Source organism: Dendropsophus ebraccatus, chromosome 15 (genome assembly GCF_027789765.1).
Source record: "Dendropsophus ebraccatus isolate aDenEbr1 chromosome 15, aDenEbr1.pat, whole genome shotgun sequence".
NCBI classification, from domain to species: Eukaryota; Metazoa; Chordata; class Amphibia; order Anura; family Hylidae; genus Dendropsophus; species Dendropsophus ebraccatus.
Genome location: NC_091468.1, coordinates 21,574,055 through 21,597,066, shown reverse-complemented (window position 1 = coordinate 21,597,066; position 23,012 = coordinate 21,574,055). Strand labels below are relative to the sequence as shown.

The window sequence follows — 23,012 nt, the reverse complement described above, 5'->3', positions numbered from 1 at the left end:
GGCAAGGTCACGGAGTGACGTCAGGGCCGAGAGGAAGTGTGAACGTCATCACGCGAAACAGGCTGTTGCCCGTTCACTCACCTGACCGCGTCCATGAGCACCTGTTGTAACTACTGATGGAATAAAGTTACGGATTGTTCAAGGATACACGAGTGCCTCATCTTTCACTTCTCCGTTGAAGATAAGTTTCAAAGTAAGTCTTCTACCTGTTTTGGATGATAGAGCACCGTGAGAGTCCTAGAGTCAACTACTAGCGGTACACGCCACAAGCGTACTGGGACCTGTAGTGCCGAGGTAAAAATCTTTTGTATGAATCATAAGCAAGTAAAGCAAGTAAACCAGATTTTATTTATGATAAAGAGACTCTGTGATTCCTCATCAAGCACTGACACAGTACACACACACTCCTTGGGTCATCTCCCCTTTCTGTAGGTGTCAGTGCCAATAGTCCCGGTGGGTCACTATTCCACTCCGGACCACCGTGATAAGTACTCAAAGGACCCAGCAACAACTTGACAAGACACTGTCCACATGGGAACAAGGTATAGCCGGCCCTTTAAAATAAAAGCAGTTGTGCCACCATACCTGTGTACCCAACCGGCACTGGCGTCACGACATAACATCACTGGGCCCGGCTATATCTTGGCCAACCACTATAGAACTGGTGTCACACTTCACCATCTGGCAAGTGACCGGCCTTGTCGCCTCCACACCAAGGGTGTACCCCACCACATTGCTGTCTCAGTACACTTTTAGCTATAAGCACTCATTAGTGCTTATAGCTAAAGGCGTGGGGGGCGGCAAGGAGCGGGGCTTCCCACGGTGGGGGCCGAACTTCCAGAGACATACTGGGGACATGGTTTTACCGGGATTGTCTCCTCAAAATTATGACAGTCCCTGCAAAACCGGGGCTGTTGGCAACTATGGTAGAGTCACAGTTGCACCTAGTACCCAGTACCCCTGTTTATTGCATAGGTTTGGCAGGTGCAATCGCTTTCCATTGAATTCTATGGGATTTATTCTTCATAGTTTATTGCTTTGTCTAATTAGAATACTTATTAAAAATAACCTAGAACATACTTATCACTCCAGGCTCCTTTCCATTCTTTAAAACCCCAGGGATTCCTCGCTCTGATGAGCTGGACCTTGGCTCCATTATAAGTGACCTTCAGAATATAAAGAGCCAGATATAAGTAATTATACAGTGCTCAGATCATCATCAACAAGATGGAAAGGGTTTCCTCACCTCCTCTGCTCCGGTTATAGTGTAGGCATGGCCTCCAACAATACTCTCATCCCCTGCGTCCCGAATCTGCAGAAAAAAAGAGTAAAAGAAATATTTTCTTTTTTTTAATCTGTTTCTATTTTCTGATTGTAATTCTTTTATTTATTTTTCTGTACATGATTATGGAGGCAGCCATTTTGCTTGAGCTGTTTTAACAGCATTTATTGATGTGCTTTACAGCAAGCTCAAGGACCTAGATGACAATATATAGGAGCCGTGCCATGTTGATGAACAACAGGGCACTGGGCATACTCTGTGACCTGAAGAGGTTATTTTACTGGGACAGAAGCTGTGAACATCATCTATTACATAGTTACATAGTAAGTATGGTTGAAAAAAAAATGTTCATCAAGTTTAACCAAGGAGAGGATGGATGAGAGGAAGGGGGATGGATGATGGGTAGATTCTATACATATGCATTAATGTTATTTTGATCTAAGAACGTGCTTGTTGTGAAGCCCTCTACTGTTTTTGCTGTTACCAAATCCTGGGGTAGACTGTTCCACAGATTCACTTTTCTCATGGTAAAGAAGGCTTGTCACCTCCGGAGACTAAACTTTTTTTTTCTCCAGGCAGAGGCAATGCCCCCTTATCTTTTGGGGTAGGTTTTATCTGGAACATCTTTCCCCCATAATTCTTGTAGGAGCCATTTATATATTTAAATAATTCTACCATATCTCCCCTTATATGTCTCTTCTTAAGACTAAAAAAATCTAAGGTGCTTAAAGGAGAAGTCTGGTGAAAATTTTTAGAAGAATTGTATTGTCCCCCAAAAGTTATACAAATCACCAATATACACTTATTACGGGAAATGCCCATAAAGTGTTTTTTTTCCCTGCAGCTACTACTGCATTAAGGCTTCACTTCCTGGATAACATGGTGATGTCACTTCCTAGATAACATGGTGAGGTCACTTCCTGGATAACATGGTGAGGTCACTTCCTGGATAACATGGTGAGGTCACTTCCTGGATAACATGGTGATGTCACTTCCTGGATAACATGGTGAGGTCACTTCCTGGATAACATGGTGATGTCACTTCCTTGATAAAATGGTAATGTGACGACCCGACTCCCACAGCTGTGTGGGCTGTGGCTGCTGGAGAGGATCATAGCAGAGGGAAGGGTCAGTGTCCCTCCAGTTCCCTGTTTCCCTCAGTGTCTCCCTGCCATCATCCTCTCCAGGAGCCATCGTGTTGTGACCACTTCCTTCTCATCACAGATAGGACAGGAGAGGTAAAATAGTAAAATGATTAAAGAAAAAAAATCACCAAAAACTGATTCAAATCACTGTACAATAACTAATATTTTTTATAATTCCTCTATAAAGACTAATTTAAAATAACAATATTGCTATACACAGACTAATATTACTAATAATAATTTATTAGTATTTCAATAAAGGTGTATATAATTTTTACACTACGACTCCTTCCATCCATCGGACTACTACCCATGGCAAAGCCGCTCTGCGCCTGAACTCCGGAGACATCACACATCGTGCCTCAGATGAGTGAGATTTTGCTCTATTACTAATAATAAGTAATACGTCTATAAAGGTTTAGTGGAAAGGCATAAAAAACGAAAAATTGGGGAGCGATCTATTCTCTAGAAACAAACATTTATCCTTGATATCGTTGAAGTAAGTGGGTTACTCACGTCTCGGAGGGGAGTTTGGTCAAACTCCCCCCCCCCCCCCCGCAAGGAAATCTCGTAGCCACAATACAGCCAGTGAGTGTTGCACTTCTCAGTGAAAGACAGGATTTCTCCCCAGACGTGCAGTCCCAGTTGGCCAGATCTTCTATGCGCAGCCTATTGAGTCTTCTGGCGTGCTTTACAGCTTGGACGGGAGCAAATTCCTTGATCGCAGTGATTTGAAGATAAGTGCATTGATAATATTAAAACAACAACTTTATTCCTTGTCCAACGTGTATCGGAATACGCACTTCTTTCATCAGGGACATAGTAGTTATTTGGTACAATGACCCTGATGAAGGACACTGCGATCAAGGAATTTGCTTCCTTCCACGCCAGAAGACTCAATAGGCTGCGCATAGAAGATCTGGCCAACTGGGACTGCACGTCTGGGGAGAAATCCTGTCCTTCACTGAGAATTGCAACACCGACTGGCTGTATTGCGGCTACGAGATTTCCTGGCGGCGTGGGGGGGGGGGGTAGTTTGACCAATCTTCCCTTCGAGACGTGAGTAACCCACTTACTTCAATGATATCAAGGATAAATGTTGGTTGCTAGAGAATAGGTCGCTCCCCAATTTTTCATTTTTTATGTCTTTCGATGTTCCAGATTTAGGCTATGTTCACACTACGTATATTTCCGCACGTGGTGCGAACCGCGAATATACGCATGTAGTATTGAGGTTGATGCGTTCGCTGGGAAGTATACGATGTACGCCCGCACAGTTCACACTACGTATGAACTTACGACCGGATTGTATACGCCGCCGTGAAAAATGAACAAGACCATTGTTTGAGGATGGAAATGTTCCAACTCACGGACGTGGATTTCCACGCAGTCCCGTACGGAGTACTTATTTCAGCCAAATTGAACTTGATTTTTCGATCCAAAAGGTTCTGTGTGTTTTACTGGGCTGGGCGAAGATTTCCAAGTAAATGACCTGCCTCAGATCGCTTCGAAACAAGCTAGGGAAGCAGAACTGTACTGCGGGCGTATGTTCACGGTGCGTACGCATCCGGCCGCATGTCGATTTTTCCCACGGCCGTAGTTTCAGCCGCACACATACGGCGGCGTAAGAACTGCGGACGGAACTGTACGCAGTGTGAACATAGCCTTACATTGACTTAATTAGTCACAATGGACATATGGTCAGAGAGTGGATCGCATGCTGACTTGTGCTTTTCCCAGCTATATCACCTGATCACATCCGGTCTCATCCCAATGACAAGTCATTTCTAATGACAGCTACTCTATAATGGTCATTAATAGAACAATTACTTACAATTACAGGGACACCACCTCCAGTAGGTGGCACCAGAGAGCAATTTCTTTTTCCTGTGGAACAGATCTACTTTGCATATTTTTCCCTCACCTCCTTGATGCCTGCACCAGGAATATCACATTGATTTTTATAAAACAATGATTAATGTTAAGACTTACTGATGTGCAGCCAGCCAAGCACTTGTCCCTTAGAGTTCTTTGGATTATCTGGAAATAATCATTGGGAGCAGACTGTGACTTATATTTCACACAAACCCCACCAGTGAAATCTGCCAGTGATTCCGCCATATAACCTCCAATGAGGGCTTCATACGATCTATGGATCCTGTAGAGAATATATTTAGCTTATTACTCTGTTCTCCTTCTTCATTGAGACATTAGCCCACAATTCCATGTTCACACCATAGTAAACATGCTACTCATTCCCCTGGTGTCCTCCTGCTTTGTCTCTGGGTCCCCCGCTGAATTCTGACATCTCTCCGGCAGCATGTTTATTTTTTATATAATTAGTGATGAGCGAACATGCTCCTCCGAGCTTGGTACTTGTACGAGTATTAGGGTACTTGATGGTACTCATTACTCAGATGAGCATCTCGCGATACTCGAGAAACTCTCATCATCCGTTTCCTGTAAGTTTGGGCGCTTTTTCTCAGCCAATAAACATGCAGGAGACTCTTTGGTACATCCTGCGATCAGGTGGGACCCATACATGTCGATAGCAGCGATTGGTTGGGCAGATCAGATGACCCTGCCGTATAAAAATCTCGGCCGCGGATGCTCGGCTCACATGCATGCTGGAAGAGATTAGGGACAGAGCTGCTGCTTGTCAGGAAGAGTGTTAGGGAGGTATTTAGCGTTCCAGTAGGCAGGGAAGAATAGCAAAAGAACCAAACAGCCCTTGTAAGGGCTTAAAATCGTTTTTTATTTGTATCAGGCTAGGTTGCGTTTTTTGCAAAAAACTGATGCATTTGTGTGCATCAGTTTTGATCCGTTTTTCCATTGACTTTCATTGTAAAAAAAAAAAAAGGGATCAAAACGGATCTGTTTTTTTTTTTACGGACACAAAAACGTAGCTGACACTACTTTTCTGTCCATTAAAAATACCGGATCCGTTTTGATCCGTTTTTTTTTTACAATGGTCAATGAAAAAACGGATCGAAACGGATACAAACAAATGCATCAGTTTTTTTCATCCGTTTTTCATCAGTTTTTTGCAAAAAACAGATTAACGGATGAAAAAAACGCATTGTGAACCTAGCCTTACTCCAGACTGCTGACTGGGACTTGCAGTGCAGCTACCATGATTTCAGCAGCACACTGTGGTGATCGGCTGCTGGCAGAAAGGGGACATTAGGTGTTGCATACAGACCCCTAAGAAGTGCTCAGTACTATTATATTATTTTGTGGCTGGTGGTGCTGCTGTCACACAGTGTATAGGTGCAGCCACCAACAGATTGTATACCACCGCCTCCAAAGAATTTGTGGGACCACTAGTATATTTTCTGATTTCTGTATTTCTTACTCAATGCATATCTAAGCTCACTACTGATTGCCCAGAGTAAGGGGGTGTTACACAGTGTATAGCTGCAGCCACCAACAGATTGTATACCACAGCCTCCCAAAAACTAGTGGGACCACCAGTATATTTTCTGATTTCTATATTTCTTACTTAAGGCATATCCAAGCTCACTACTGATTGCCCTGTGTGAGAGGGTAGCAGACAGTATATAGCTGCACTAGCACACCCAGACTCTATAACACTACCTCCAATAGTAGTGTCAGTAATATATTTTCTTGTCTTGCTGTGATCTTTAGTGCAGCTATCTCAGTCTTGACTATGCAGTGTCCATAAAATGGTGAACCCCAGGGGTAAGGGTCAAGGACGAGGGCGTGGGGTTCCAAGTGATGCAGTGGGCAGAGGCTGTGTTTCAGGGCAGGGTGACACAGCAGCACCCGTTGAGGGAGCAGTGGCACACCTCAGACATTCACTCCCTAGCTTCTTCGCGCAACTTACGGCTGTCTCATGGTTGACAGTTATTGAAACCACAGCAGTGTGAACAGGTGATCACATGGATAGTGGATAATGTGTCCAGTAACTTATCCACCACCCAAGCTTCCACGCCGTCCGCCCACGCTAGCAAAGGGAGTGGAACACTTGCTCCAGCAGCTCAGCCTCCTTGCCCACAGCCTGGCCCCTCCAGGGAAAGAAGGGGTTCAGATCCACCACTATGCTCCCAGGAACTCTTTTCTGGACCCTTCCCTGAGCCTGAGCAAACAGAGCAGTTGATCTGTCCCGATGCCCAAACTATGCAGGTCACGCAGTCAGTGGGTGATGAGAGTGGGGACTTGCACGCAGGGTTTAAAGAGGTGTCTGATGATGACGACGATGAGACCCAGTTGTCAGACAGTGAGGTTGTTGTCATGGATGTAACTCAAAGTGGGGAGCAGAGTGATGTGGACGAGGTGACTGACCCAAGCTAGGTGGATAAGCCTAGTGAAGACCATGCTTCTGAGGGGGAGGCAAGTTCTGTCACAGGACCGGTTGGAAGAGGAAGAGGGGTAGGCAGAGGGAGAAGCAGGGCCAGAGCAAGTAGATCAGCAACTGTTTCATGGAGTCAAACTCTATTGGCCAGGCATAGATGTTCGCAAGTCTGGAGGTTATTTAAAGAAACTGCGGATGACCGAGGGACTGTAGTGTGCAACATGTGCCACGCCATGATCAGCAGGGGAGCCACCACTACCAGCCTAACCACTACCAGCATGCGCATGCATATGAGTGCTAAACACCCCAATCAGTGGAACCAAGGCTGTTCAGTGACTGCAAGTCACACCCCTGTTCCTTCCCCTCTGTCACGTGCTGACTCTGTCAGTCCCCCCGCCCAGGCCCCAGGCACGAGTGCCTCCCGCCCTACACCCACCCCTTCACCTCCACTATGCTCCACACCCTCCAGCAAGGTGTCCAAGCACAGCGTGCAACTGTCCCTACAACAGACCTTTGAACGGAAGCGCAAATACACTACCATTCACCCGCATGCACAAGCCTTAAATGTGTACATAGGCAAACTGCTGAGCCTGGAGATGCTGCTCTATCAGCTGGTAGAGACAGAGGCTTTTAGGAACCTCATGGCGGTGGCTGACCCTTGGTACTCTGTCCCCAGCGACCACTACTTTTCATGGTGTGCCGTTCCAGCCCTACACCAGCATGTGTCAGATATCATCCGTGCCCTTAACAATGCAGTCAGTGACAAGGTCCACCTAACCACGAACACGTGGACAAGTGCTGGCGGGCAGGGACACTATATCTTCCTGAAGGCACATTGGGTCAACTTGGTGGAGGCTGGGACAGAGTCTGACCCTGGTTCCGCTCTTGTGCTGCCCACAGCGAGGATTGCTGGGCATACCTCGGTCGCGTCGCGGTCTCTCATGATTTGTTTACCTTTTTCTCCTCCTCTTCTTCCTCCTCCTCTCTATTACCCTTCATGAGCACGTCACCTCCATTTTGTAGCACTAGCTGCATCAGCACTGGCGTTGTTGAAACTGCTGAACTTAGGCGACAAGAGGTACACCGCCCAGGAGCTGTTGCAGGGCATCACGGCGCAGACAGATCTTTGGCTCGCGCCATGGGACCTCAAACCAGGCATGGTTGTGTGTGACAACGGGCGGAACCTGGTGGCGGCTCTGCAACTCGGCAGCCTCACACATGTACCATGCCTGGCCCAGGTATTCAACCTAGTGGTGCAGCGGTTCCTTAAGACCTACCCCAATTTGGCTGACTTGCTCACCAAGGTGCGGCGCATCTGTGCGCATTTCTGCAAGTCAACCATGGATGCTGCCACCCTTAGGGCAGCGCAAAGGCGATTGCAACTACCAGCTCACAGACTGCTGTGCAACGTGCCCACGTGGTAGAATTCCACCTTCCAGATGGTAGCCAGGGTTTACCAGCAACACAGAGCCATTGTGGAATGCCAGATGTCAACCTTGGTAAGAAGCGGTAGTCAGGTCAGTCAACTTCCTTAAATCTACAATGAGGAGTGGACGTGGATGTCTGCTATCTGTCAGGTACTGGGCCCCTTTGAGGAGTCAACACAGATGGTCAACGGCGATGCCGCCATCATCAGCCTCACCATCCCGCTGCTGTGTCTGCTTCAAACCTCCCTGCTCAGCCTGAAGTCTGAGACTTTGCCTTCATCTCAGGAGATGGGGGAAGAACATCCAGACCACCCTGATGTCAGTTTCTCAGCACCAAGTAGAGGAAGAGGAGGAGGAAGAAGAGGAGGAAGAGGAGCAGACTGCTGGCGCCCATGCTCAATCCTTAGCTGTTGAGCATGTATGGTCTGAAGAGGAGGAATTGGTGAAGGAGGAGGAGGAAATTGAGAGTCAGCCTCAGAGGCGTAGCTAGGATTCACAGGGCCCCATAGCAAAAAATCTTAAGGGGCCCCCCTCCACTACGCACAACACAAAGCACTGCGCACTAAGCAGAGAGCCAATGTCTGCTTGCTGTGACAGTCCACTGTATTTACCTACAAGGGCCTGTTAGGAGCCCTCATGGTTAAATACATAGGTGTAGAAGCACACTTCCTTCTGCTTAACCCCTTATGTACTGCAGTGTGTAAGTGACCCAAAACTCAGAAGACAAGGAGATATCTGCCTTACTGCTCGTGCATTGATAAACCCTAAATCTACAGCTCTGCACAGTTTCCTACTTGATTGTGCAGCTGGAGAACAGAGATCAGGGGTTATCAGAGGAGATCTCTTTGGGCCACATGTATCATCCGGCGAACGGATGACTTTCGGCGGAAAGTGCCGATTTGCATATTTTTTTATTCGCAAATGGCCGATTTGCGAATAAAATATTCGCAAATCGGCACTTTCCGCCAAGTACACCAGGGGGGCGGAAAGGGGGCGTGTAGTGAGCGGAACGGAGGGCGCGGACTCAGAGTCCGCGCGATTTACCATCCGTTCCGCCCAAATGTACGCCGAAAACCTACCCCAGTCCTCAGCTGGCGTAGGTTTTTGGCGGTGCGCACCGGCGCGCACGGGATTTATGTAGAGGCAGTCCGCCTCTACATAAATCTCCGTAGCGCCGGAGCTGCGGGTGCATTTATAAGTCCGGCATAAAAACCGCCGGACTTAATAAATGCCACCCTTTGTCTTCTGCCTGTTAACCCTTTTTTGTGTGTTGCAGCATGTAAGTAAACATTGTGTCACTTACACACTGCAGTACATACGGGGTTAAGCAGAAGGACACACGCTTTTACCTTCTCCCCTTGGCCCCCCTCCTGCACGGGCCCCATAGCAGCTGCCTACCCTGCCTCTATGGTAGCTACGCCACTGGTCAGCCTATTGAGGAGAGGGAATTCTTGCGTGTTGGGACCCTGGCCCACATGGCTGACTTTATGTTAGGCTGTCTTTCCTGTGACCCTTGGGGTTAAAAATGTTTTTGACAACACCGATTACTGGGTGTTCACCCTCCTGGACCCTCGGTACAAACAGAACTTTTCAACTCTCATTCCTGCCAAGGAACGCAGTATGAGAGTAAATCAATATTAACAGGCCCTGGTGCAGAAGCTGAAAATTTACTTCCAGTCGGACATCACTAGCGCCAGAGAATTGAGTTCTGTGGGCTACACAGCGGGGGAGAGGAGGGGTGGAGCAGGCAGCTTTTCAAGGGGCAGAAGAACACTCTTCATGGCCTTTACCAGATTCATGGCACCCTAGCAAGAATATGTCACCCGTCCCCAGTCTAGACAGAGTAGGGGGGAGGCCTTCAGAAAGATGAGGGAGTACCTTGCTGACCATACCAACGTTCTTCCCGATCACTCTGCTACATACAACTACTGGGTTGCAAAGCTGGATACGTGGCCCAAACTGGCGCTTTACGCCTTTGAGGTGCTGGGCTGCCCTGCCGGTAGCGTGTTGTCAGAGCGGGTCTTCAGTGCAGCTGGTGCCATCATTACTGATAAGCGCACCCGCCTGTCAACTGACAGCGCTGACAGGCTGACGTTTATAAAAATGAACAAAGCCTGGATTTCACCTGAATTCAACTGTCCACCCGGGAAAAGCAGCTTAACATGAAGATGGCCAACAGCCAATTCATCCTCCGCCATGCTGTGTCTGGCAAAATTTTTGGAACTCTCACCTGCTACCGCTTCTAACTTGGTCAGTCTGTCATCACCGCCATGCTATGTGTGGCATAATTTTTGGGAGGCTCACCTGCTACCGCTTCTACCTTGGTGACTCTGTCATCACCACCATGCTGTGTGTGGCATAATTTTTGGGAGGCTCACCTGCTACCGATTCTACCTTGGTCAGTCTGTCATCACCTCCATGCTGTGTCTGGCATAATTTTTGGGAGGTTCGCTTGCTACCTCACCAACTTTTATTGGTTCTCTGTGTCCTCACTGCCATGCTGTGTCAGGCCTAATTTTTGGGAGGCTCACTTGCTACCTTACTAACTTTTATTGGTTCTCTATGTCCTTACTGCCATGCTCTGTCAGACTAAGTTTCTGGATGGTTCATATGCTACCTCTATTTTAATGGTGCACTGTGTTGTCACCACCATGCTGTCTCAGGCTAAATTTTGGGGTGGTTCACATGCTACCTCTGTTTTAATGGTTCACTGTGTTCTCATCGCCATGCTGTCTCAGGCTAAATTTTGGGGTGCTTCATATGCTACCTCTATTTTAATGGTTCCCTGTGTTCTCAACGCCATGCTGTGTCAGGCTAAATTTTGGGGTGCTTCATATGCTAACTCTGTTTTAATGGTTCCCTGGGTTCTCACTGCCATGCTGTGATAGGCTAAGTTTTTGGTGGTTCATATGCCTACCTCTGTTGTAACCAGGCTGTTGCCCATAATTTGGCATAATGGTGCAATTAGGCAGCCTCAAAGGCATCCATTCATGCTGCCCCTGTTTTTTCCTGTCCATTTCTGTGATGTTGCCATCATTTTCTGAAGTTGACAGGTTTTCACACGACCTTCCCTCTACCAAACTTTGGTCCCCTGCAAAAATGCTTGAGTTTCCTATTGACCTCAATGGGGTTCGTTACTTGAAACGAACTCGAGTATCGGGAAATATTCATCTAGATTAATGAGCAGCTGAGCATTTTAGTACTCGCTGATTACTATATATAATGGTATCACGGTATAAAAAGTTTACCATGGCCCGAGTACACCTTTAATGATAAAATGAATAATGGATACAGTAAGTCCACACGAGAAGGAGTTTATTACAAAGCAATGTTTTAGCACAAAAAAAGTTCTCTCTGGAGTATCCCTCTCTATGATTCATATTATTTATAAGATTAATATTTCTTGCACTTACTTAGCGTAGGCTTTTTCCAAGAGGGCGGTCCAGAACTCATTACTCGTTTCAGACTTTACAAAGAGGAGCTTATTTTCCTTGGTTGGCAGCCTGTCATCGATGACCACGTCCACCCACTTTCCATACTGCCAAAACTACAAGAAACCAGAACCGTCTAGTGACATACAGTGTTGTGCAAATATCCTAGACAGGTGTGTAAAAAGTGTACTTTCCCAGGTGACCAGAGAGAGGAAGTGGAGCACCGGGGAGAAGTACAGTTGAGATCTTTTATGCTCCCGGAAAGCCCCTTTAATTTGGTTATGTAGCATTAAATTTTCCCCCCTTTCTCTTTTTTACTTTTTTTGGTAAGAACATTTACCAAATAACCTCTGTTAAAACCATGGATACAGCCCTGAAAAACAGGGATAGTCATCTTGGATCAAGAGCAAGAAGACCAGAATTGTCTCCGAAATGGACTGCCACAACCAGATCTGCAATATCTCTTGTGGTTCAAAAGTTATCACTAAAAGTTGTCATGCGGGTTCATAATGATCAGATCCAGCGGCTTTGTTCAGCACCATGGACAGCACCTTAAACACATGGTCGCATGAAATGTTCCCGATTGTTGTTGCAACTTTCTGTAATAATTTTTGAACCACAAGAAATATTCTAAATATGATTGTGCAAACTATTTCTGAGACAATTCTGGTCGTCCTTGAAGTGCTACAAATGCAGAGATGATAGCCACATCCAGGCTCTGAACCCTAAAGGGCGCCTAAAGCACCACTGGCACCAAAACCATGAATGGTCAGTGCTATAAACAGAAAAGAGAAAGCCCTATGGATCAAAATGGGCCCCTGTTGTAGTGTCAGAGTTTCACAATACTAACAAAAATATATTTGCTCCCTCCACATCCTTTTCCATACCCCTTGCTTGGTATGAACCTAGAATCCTTTATAATTTCCTCTGACTCAGTATCACGGGGGACATTATTAAAAGGGTAGTCCCATTTTATTAAAGGGGTACTCCAGAGGGAAAAAAAAAAGCTTTTAAAAGAACTGGTATCAGAAAGTTATACAAATTTGTAATTGACTCCTACAGGGGAATATTCTTTCCAGTCTGACACAGTGCTCTCTGCTGCCACCTCTGTCCATGTCAGAAACTGTCCAGAGCAGCAGCAAATCTTCATAGAAAACCTCTCCTGCTCTGGAAGGTTCCTGACATAGAGAGAGGTGGCAACAGAGATCACTGTGTCAGACAGGAAAGAATACACAACGTCCTGCAGGATACACAGCAGCTGATAAGTACTGGAAGACTGAAGTTTTTTAAATAGAAGTTGTTTACAGATCTATAAAACTTTATGACAACATTTGATTAAAAAAAAAAATCTCCACAGTACCCCTTTTAAGTTATTCCCTTGAAAATGTTTGACAATGTTTGACTGGAGTGGTGGCTAGTGGTGAACCCCATTAATTCTTGAGACCGTTATGTCCCCATTCTCGTAATCGGTGAGAGTCCTTGTAATCGGTTCTATACCATTCTCCTTGTTATAAGGGATAACTCACTGAGCTGGGAATTGACCCTATTGCAGACTATCCACTGGGGCCCAGCAGCTTTAAGTGTTAATATAAAAAAAAAAAAGTTACCAAGAAATGGAAGATCCCGGCATAGTCCTTGTCAAAAGATTGGTCTTGTGGAACTACACGAAACAGGCAATCTTTATTCATTGAGAGAGATGCAATGGAGGAGAGGAACCAGCAGTCACCTGTGTGAAGAAGAAACCAAAGGTTAAAGGGAACGTCTCATGTATTTAATCTTAATTTTTTTAATTTTTGTATGGGCCCTATTACACAGAGCGATGGTCAGCCGAATCAGGCCTATTCGACAGATTATCCCTCCGTGTAATAAAGATATATGGGCTCAGTTAGCAAGTGCAGATCTAGCTTACACCAAGTCATTGGGTCACATAGTACGAACCCTAGATCTATAGAAGAGAAATAATGAATTAGATCCGGTTCTTCTACCCCTTGAAGACCTGCCTATTTTTGCTCATTTTGTTTTTATGCCGTGTTTTTTTTGTGCTTTTTCCCCTTTTGCAATGTGCTAAAAATAATATTTTCTAGTGGGTTGTTACTGGTACAAATGTTTAGATTTTTGCACAATAAAAATATGTTAACTGATGATTAGGTGATTACAAATTGGAAAATGCCATGTTTGGCCATTTTTGGTGTTTTTTTTTTTTTTTATGTGTTAGAACGTTTCCTTTTTTTGTTTTAAAAAGTAACTATTTTTACCAAGAGACGATGCGATCTTCTACATTTATACACGCTATAATACTCTGCATCTCAAACCATTACTGCCTGTCATTGTTACATTGACAGTAACCTAACAGGTCATGCCTCCTGCACAATCTTATAAGTATACAGCCATGGTGACTAGCAGCACCTGCAGTTGTATTTGCCAATGCTGATGGGTAACTAAGAGAGCTTACTGTGGCCCCAGCTAAGTGGTTGAAAGGGGTTATCCAACGCTACAAAAACATGGCCACTTTCCCCCTACTGTTGTCTCCAGATTGGGCGGGTTTTGAACCTCAGTTCCATTGAAGTGAATAGAGCTTAATTGCAAACCACACCTGAACTGGAGACAACAGTAGGGGGAAAAGTGGCCATGTTTTTGTAGAGCTGGATAACCCCTTTAAAGTGTGTAGCAGGTTGAATGGGTTAATCTCCCCACAGGTGCAGGGGGATTAAAACCCTAGCTAGTATGATGGGCAGTTGGACTTGGAAGCAGCATGGTGTGGACACTGCTCTGCTGCTGCTGATCCTGGAGCTGTGTTCCCAGGAGAGACTGCTGAGTTACAGATGGGTGAGAGATTATCCTGTATCTGAAATGACTGTACTCCAGGAGACTGTACAGGACTGTATGATTTCTGTGAACTTACCTTTTGAAAGACTTATTTCTGCTGCAGAAAGCTGTATTTTGTTTGTGGAGCTTCTATGTTTAGAGTGTCTCTTTACCTGAGCTCACACACCAAACTGCTACAAGTGTTACTGTCATTTGTAGTAATTTATGACATCATCAGACATCTCAAAAGTTACTGAATGCACCAGTATGGGGTCTGGTTACTTTTATGGGTTTGATCTGGGGTCTGATTACTTTTAGGGGTCTGATCTGGGGTATGGTTACTTTAAGGGGCCAATTTTAAATAAGATTTAATGTCTGATCTGGGATAATTTTTAGAGCGCTGATCTGGGTTCTGGTTACTTTTTGGGGTCTCATCTGGGGTGTAATTAATTTTAGGGGTCTAACGACTTCTAGGGGCTTTAGTTACTTTTAGGGGTCAATACTAATTCGATGCCCGATGTAGGGTCTGATTATTTTTAAAGATCTGATCTGTGTGCTTCTGCTTAACCCCTTATCTACTGCAGTGACTCAGTGTTCACTTACATGCTGCCTGCAACATAAAAAAGGGTTAAAAGGCACAAGACAAGTAGATCTCTGCTTCACTGCTCACTTAAAGTTTTGATCTGGGGTCTGATTACTTTAAGGGGTGTTTACTAAATGAGTTCAAATGTCTGTTCTGGAGTTTGGATGAGAAGTACTATATCTTGATCCTATCATTGATCCTGAGCTATTTCTGCGATATTAGGAGTTGTAGTGCACTAGGGTCTGATTACTGAGTTTTGATGTCTAATCTGCTATGTGGTTACTTTTAGGGGTTTGATCTGGGGTCTTAATAATTTTAGGGGTCTTATCTGGGGCCTGATTACTTTTAGGGGCCAGTACTAAATAGGATTTGAGGTCTGGTTACTTTTAGGGGGCAATAATAAATAAGGTTTGATATCTAATCTGGGATCAGATTTCTTTTAAAAATCTGATCTGTGGTCTGGTTATTTTTAAGGGGCCACTACTAAATACGATTCATTGTCTGATCCAGGGTCTGATTATTTTTAGAGGTCTGATCTGGAGTCTGGTTACTTTTAGGGGTCTAATCTGAAGTCTAATTAATTTTAGGGGTCTTATCTGGGATATGATCTGATGTCTGATTACTTTTAGGGGCCAATCCGGAATAAGATTTATTGTCTAATCTGGGATCTTAAACATTGAAAAGTGTCGGCAGAAAATGACCTCTTGCTCCATCTAGTCTAGGCTTTTTAGTATTTTCCTTCTTATTATTGTAGGATAGAGATATGTTTATCCCAGGCAGGTTTACATCCTGTTATTGATATATACCTGGTTTACATCCTGTTATAGATTTACCAACCACTGCTGGAAGTTTGTTTCAAGCATCTACTACTCTTTCAGTAAAATAATATTTTCTCAAGGTACTTCTGATCTTTCCCCAACTAACCTCTCACTGTGTCTTCTTGTTCTTGAGTTCTACTTTTATGGTTTTGATCTGGGGTCTGATCTGTGGCAGACTCAGTGAGCAGATCGCCGATGGGACTGCACGGAGGAAGGTAAGAGCCCTTCTGCGGTCCGAACGGTAAGTGACAGGGGACTCCCCGTGACTTACACTTAAATGTCGCGTTTAAGGGGTTAATGACACGTTGCAGTGCGATCGCTGCAGCCTGTCATTAACAGTGAGGGGGGGTGCTCACTGCAGCCGGCCCCCACCTCCTATGAAGCTCACTTCGCTCCGGAGCGCGCTTCGTCTGGGGACAGACTAACAAGGAGTATCGGTACGTCCTTAGTTGTCTAGGTTTTAACCCTTTAACCCAATTTCAATTTTAGCGTTTTTGTACACAGCAAAACCAGAAAAAAAAAATCAATTTGTGGTGAAATTGAAAAAAAAAACAAAAAAAAAACGCATTTCTGTTATTTTATTTGGAGGGTATTTTTTATGCCGTTTGCCCTGGGGTAAAAATGACTTGTTATATATGTTCCTCAAGTTGTTACGATTACAACAATATGTAACATGTATAACTTATATTGTATCTGATGGCCTGTAAAATATTCAAACCATTATTAACAAATATATGTTCCTTAAAATCGCTCTATTCCCAGGCTTATAACTCTTTTATCCTTTGGTCTATGGGGCTGTGTGAGGTGTCATTTTTTGCGCCATGATGTGTTCTTTCTAATGGTACCTTGATTGCGCATATATGACTTTTTGATCCCTTTTTATTACAATTTTTCTGGATTTGATGTGACCAAAAATGCACAATTTTGCACTTTGGGATTTTTTTTCCGCTTACGCCGTTTACCGTGCGAGATTGAGAATGTGATAAATTAATAGTTTGGGCCATTACACACGGCGATACCAAACATGTTTATTTATTTATTTATAACATGGGAAAAGGGGGGTGATTCAAACTTTTATAAGGGGAGGGGTTGTTTTTTAATTATTAATGACACTTTTTTTTTTCTTTTACACATATACTAGAAGCCCCCCTGGGGTTAGGGTTATTCCCCCCTGGGGTTAGGGTTATTCCCCCCTGGGGTTAGGGTTATTCCCCCTGGGGGACTTCTAGTATAAGTACACTGATCTCTCATTGAGATCTATGGTGTATACAGTAATACAGCATAGATCAATGAGATAGGCACTGGATTGCTTCCGGCTGCCAAGGCGCTGAGGATAAAAATAAGTTTCTTATCTTGCTCCTCTGTTATTTCCTTGATAATAGGCGTTTAATCCCTATGCTAATAAGTCATTCTAGTGCACTGGGGCTGGAACTACCACCCTCGGCTGTACTGCCCCCCGGGCCGGCCTGCTTTGCTCATATTCATTAGAAGGGGCGGTGCAGCTGGGGGAAGATTGGTGCAATTGGCTTTAGTAGTCCCGCCCCCAGTGCACCAGAATGACTTATTAGCTTACTGATTAAACTCCTAATATCACGGAAATGGTGTTGAGGATCAATGTAAGACACGTACCTTCATCCTCAGCGCCCCATGTCTTATAGGGACAAATCAGCAGCTTAGATACTTCTCTTTAACTACAAAAAAATACACATTAACAAGATGACATTTTTACTGTCAGCTCTGAATCTCCCATAACTACAAGCTCAGGATATGCGTCCTTTACCAAACCTAGCTGAGATCCTCTAGTATCACCATCTATATGTATATGGAAACGCATATGTATCTTAAATTATACATTATATATCACAGCTCCACTCACCTAGACGCCCCTGGCAGACATCTCCTCGTTCAGCCCCTGTTACAATAAACGCCGGATTTTTCTTTATTTCCTGCAACATTAAACTTTTTTTTTATTTTTTATGTCAGCAGTCATTAACCAAGTCACTCTCCAGTATGCTTCACCTCCATCCACAGTAAGTGCTATACCAAAATAGGGGTTGCCCAAAAACAAAAATATGGGATATCTGGAATGATCTAGTGCTCGTGGGGTAGCCGGAAGCGCTACCTGCAACTATGTGTACCTTTTTTTTCTGTTATGGTTAACTGTTTAATTACTGTTATTTTAAGACTGTGCCTCTGTACTGGCAGAATGTTTATATGATCTTTATAAAGCATCTCTTGGACATTCTATGGACTTTTTGCCATATACTTTATTTTGTTGTACTTACTTACAGGCAACAGTTTCCAATAATACAAGTTAAAAAAACAAAAAACAACAAAAAGTAACTCACATTATTGTCTAAACATTTTATAGTGATTGTAAAAGAAACAGTTCATGAGATCTGAACGTTTGCTGACACTTGGTATCTTGAGGGGAGCCACCACCAACGTTCCCCTTAAGCTGTGCGGTGTGCGGCCGCTCAGCTGACAGGGAGGCCCCACTCACTGTCTCCAGCCACCCACTCAGCCCGAGATCTGCCCCCCTTCCCCTCCTCTCCCTCTTGTGACCGCAAGAGGCTGAAGCTTAGAGGGAACATTGGCCACCACCCACACACAGCAAAAGGCCTGCGCTTTCTACTGTGTAGTGGTGATGTGGGTTACTGCAGCTCAGCTCCTGTTCACTTCAATAGGACACTAGGCAGCAGATGGTGAAGGGCTTCTGGCACCATTCCCTATGTATAGGTGTTGGTGCAGCAGCTCCCCGAACAATTAATCTAAGGGGGTGCCAGGTGTCAGCACCCCACCCATCACACTTTGAAAGGGAATAAAAAAACTCCTAATAGTCATGTCCTCAGCCCCTCACTCCATGCAGTAGGTATAACTAGGTATCAGTTTTGCTCAGACTGTTCCTCAGAGAATATACATACACATTAGTCTCCAACATATTCTTACCTTGGGTCTCTTCCACACAAGCCCCTTCGCCTCCTTTGACCATGGACCCAACTTGTCTTTGCCCAGTGAGGACTGAGCAGCGGGAAATTTTGGATCTTCAAATAATTTGCCTGATTTCAAGCATTCTTCCTTCAGTTTCTTGAAGTCTTGACCTGCAAATTTTACTGGGTTGTCGATGGAGCCAAGGCACACAGCACTGACCTGCTCTTGGCCAACCTTGGAGGCAACTCCAGCCATGATGTAAAGTTCTCTAGTTCTCTGTACTGTAGAGGATGATTATAGAACAGTAATAGGCAGGCTTTATACACAGTTACATGCATAATGATACCCTGGAGATACTAAGGACTGTAGCAAGGTAAGCAAAAGCTGTGTTCACATGTCTATGTAGATATGGGATAATTCCATCACAAGGCCAACTACTAAAATATCTGGCATAGGGCCAAACTAAGTAGTAGATTCTAAGGATTTGTGCGCTTCAACCTTGAAACTCACCAGCTGTAACATCCACACCCATTTAGATGGAGAGTTTTTTATTTTTTTATTAAATGGTGACAAGGGTTTTTACATGGAATGTGAAATAGGGTGAAGAGAAGGGCTATGTTCGACTTGGTGGGAAGACTTCTCCCGGCAATTGTTTGTCTCTTAGGCTGGCTTCACACTGCATTTTTAGCATACATTAAAACGGATCAGTTTTTTTAACGGACAAAAAAAATAGTGTCAGCAACGTTTTTTTTGTCTCCATCAAAAAAAGGATCCGTTTTGATCAGTTTTTTTTATAATGGAAGTCAATGGAAAAACGGATGCACACAAATGCATCCGTTTTTGCAATGCGTTTTTCATCCGTTTAAAAAAAAAAAAAAAAACGGATGAAAAAAAACCAGCCTTAGAGACTCATCCTACTCCTGATTTGAGTTATAGATGGGCCTCACACCATGCTTTTTTTCAAGATACTCCTCACGTATTTCTGTATATGTGCAGAATAAAATCCAATTTCAAGTAATACAGCATTGAGTATTGACTCTATAAGCAGATTTAGTTTTCTACACTGTAATGTAGCCAGGCAAACAGGGGTCCTCACCCTCCCCTATCTCCCACCCCCTTTTAATGCCAAAGGCACCATTGAACGATGTAAAGCAAGACTTATTGCCTAGGGATACTCACAAAAATGTGGAGAAGACTACGACAAGACATTTGCTCCAGTGGTTAAACACGTAGCAGCTGCCAATAATGCATTTTGATGTAAAAACAGTTTTCTTTTCTTTTTTTATTCTTTATGTATCATCAACACAAAATCAACACAATGTTCAATCATCTCATAACACAGCGATACAATATTCCAATACGTGGCAGAGGAAGGTATTAGAACACACGAGGATGTGTCTGCCGACACCGTTCGATCCTTTTCACATTTTCCAGTGACAGAACAAATAGTAGAGTCCTACCACAACAAAGAGAATAAGAAGATACAGAGAGAAAAAGACCAAACATAAAGGAAAAAAGAGGAGAAGAGTAGGGAGGGGAGGGAAGGAAGGAAGGGTGGTGTGTACCTTCAGAAGCCCCAGCAGCAAAGATCAGTGGTTCTATCGACCAGTCAAAGGAAACCCACAAGCGATCCCCCCGAAAAGCTAGGTCAGGGATCTCAGCAGGTCTCTGCACTCGGCTGAATCTTCAAACTGCGTCCAAGGTAGCCACGTAGAGCGGAGTGTAAGTCTTATTTCTGGAGTGTAAGTCAGAGGTTAAGTCCTCTATCTACAACTGATATCAGGTATAGGGTATGCCGGATAGGTTCCTTAGCTGCACAAATAGTCTCAAAGGGAGTGTGTGAACCGTTAAATTGGCTAGGGGAGGATAATGAAGTCAAATAGTGACAAAGTTGTGCCACCCGCCAGGGATAACTGAAGAGATTTACATGAAACAAAGAGGAGCAAAGACCAAACCCACTAATGTAAACTTCAGAAAAGTATATATGATCTAAAACAGTCAGCCAGAGCATGGAATTTAAAATAAAGGAGGTACTTAACAATGAGGACTTTCAGCAGAGTAAGGTAGACCCCTGCCTGCACACAAAGAGACTGACAGACAGATGGATTTTTGTGCTCATTTATGTGTATGATCTTTTGATCTGTTCTGCGTGAGAAGGGGATGAACAAGGAATACTACAAACCTTGAATTTGAGCTTTGAGACCAAAGATCTTAAAAACATAACCAACTACCTTAGCATTACAAGCTAACCCTGCACTCTAAACTACAAAACAGCTAAAAAACAGCTGTCTCCTAAAACTTTCATCAACAGAAGCAGAGTATGTTGCAGCAAACAACAGTTAGAACCGACAAAGGTCTTTGAAGATAATCAAGGATGTCTTGCACTTCTACAGGTGGAAAGAGTCAACCCAAGAAGCAAGCATATCAATGTTAAAGTGGCACTATCATCATAACTTTCGAAATCTAAATCAACAGTAGATGTGATATAAAGCAAGTTTGCAATATACAGTAAAACAAAAGCTGAACTTACCAAAAAATCCAGGTCCAGTCTCCTGAAGGCAGATTTTCTGACTTGTGCTGGTTGAAAAAAACAGACTAAACACAGGAATTCAGTCCAGTACAGAGAGTCAAGGCTCAATGTGTCCATCAGTCACATGACTGCCTTCTCTGTGTAAGCTCTCAGATGACCTGGGATACACAGGACTTCCTGTTTTCTGACTGTTTCCTGTTTTTGAGAAAAAAAAGAGTCAGAAAACAGGAAGTGCCGTGTTCTCCATGTTAACTAAAAAATAAATAATGAATGTAAATTGCAAACTTGTTTTATATCACATCTACTGTTGATTTAAATTTTAAAAGTTATAACGACAGTGACGACAGTGACGACAGTGGCAACAGTGGCAACTTCAAGAACAAGAAGTTCTAGAATTGTAATGCTGCCCAAGTGAGTAGATGCTCAAGGATATGCTTGCAAAACCAGAATGATGTAAAATATTAAAAAGCGACACAACGCGTTTCTAAACCGATCTGGTTTCTTTCTCAAGTGTCATCAAGACACTTGAGAAAGAAACCAGATCGGTTTAGAAACGCGTTGTGTCGCTTTTTAATATTTTAATAAATAATAATTTTATTTATTATCCTGTCTCCTTTTGGACCTGCACCTCTGGACATCCCTAGGCGGAGAGGAGGTGTTTTTTGCATATCCACAGCACCCACACACTGGGTTAATAATGGGTTAACTTCACCCACAACACCCACACACTGGGTTCACAATGGGTTAACTGAATCTATGGCACCCACAGACACCCACAATGGACTCCTCTCTGTCTCTCTCTTTGTCTACCTCCTATACCTAACTCTTCCTTCTCCCTGCCTTTCACTAACATATCTGCTGCAATTCCTCTCTCCCCTACAGACACTGCCCGCCTCCAGGAAGTGTTTTACTATAAATAGAGTGTGAGGAGTGCGTGCTGACATCACAGTTAGACATGCACATGATTGGATGTCTGCAAGGGATTAATGGAGAATCCTTTGCACCTGCCCAGTGACTGTACTCTATTGAAACAATGTGCAACCACCATTGCAGCCGTCATGTTTTGTTCATCACTATTGATGACAACTATGAGCATGTGGCATTTTATTACTTGTGTCTGCAGAAGTTAGATGCAGCTCCAAGATTGGAGAACATGGATACAGCTTTGGGGCTGCATCTAACTCCTGCAACCACTGGTAACCAAATGATGCACACTTGGGTTTATTTGGATTCGTGCTCGAGGTTCGCATCTCATCTCATTTGTCTCTTTCTTTAGGAAAAAGAGGAAGATTTGTTTTCAATAAAATATCCTTTATGCATTCTGGGAATGATTTCCCACTTCAAATGTCAAATGTGGCTGAGGTAACGATATTCCCTTTAGTTGGAACTTGGGTTCCTTGTCTGGCCTGGTTCATTCAGGGGGTTACCCAGTGTTAGAAAAAGATGGCCGCTTTCTTTCAGAGACAGCACCAGTCTTGTCTCCAGGTTGGGTGACGTTTTGTCACAAGTTTCATTGAAGTCAATAGAGCTTAATTGCAAACCACACCTGAACTAGAAACAAGAGTCATGTTATCTCTGGAAGAAAGGGGCCATGTTTTTCTAATGCTGGATAACCCCTTTAATGTTGTTTGGGAAGAGTGACAGCCATGTTACATTTACCACGGCCCCCACCCTATGAGGCCTATTGCAGTTCTGTACAGTATGTCCATTGGTTCTATAATGGCAGTTCATGCCACACATCTACT

General features: G+C 44.0%; 1 protein-coding gene across 1 annotated transcript in view; it reads right to left on the bottom strand.

Moving 5' to 3' along the window:
- The window catches only part of LOC138773957 (calpain-2 catalytic subunit-like), a 50,787-nt gene extending 31,749 nt beyond the window's left edge, over positions 1-19,038 (bottom strand). The window contains exons 1-7 of the mRNA XM_069954465.1: positions 18,756-19,038; positions 17,683-17,752; positions 13,208-13,326; positions 11,583-11,716; positions 4,420-4,585; positions 1,247-1,312; positions 1,081-1,166 (exon numbers count right to left, since the gene is read on the bottom strand). Coding sequence (XP_069810566.1) covers positions 1,081-1,166; positions 1,247-1,312; positions 4,420-4,585; positions 11,583-11,716; positions 13,208-13,326; positions 17,683-17,752; positions 18,756-18,992 — 878 coding nt within the window. The 5' untranslated portion in view covers positions 18,993-19,038. The remainder of the gene's footprint in view (positions 1-1,080; positions 1,167-1,246; positions 1,313-4,419; positions 4,586-11,582; positions 11,717-13,207; positions 13,327-17,682; positions 17,753-18,755) is intronic.
- Between the last annotated feature and the right edge of the window lie 3,974 nt (positions 19,039-23,012).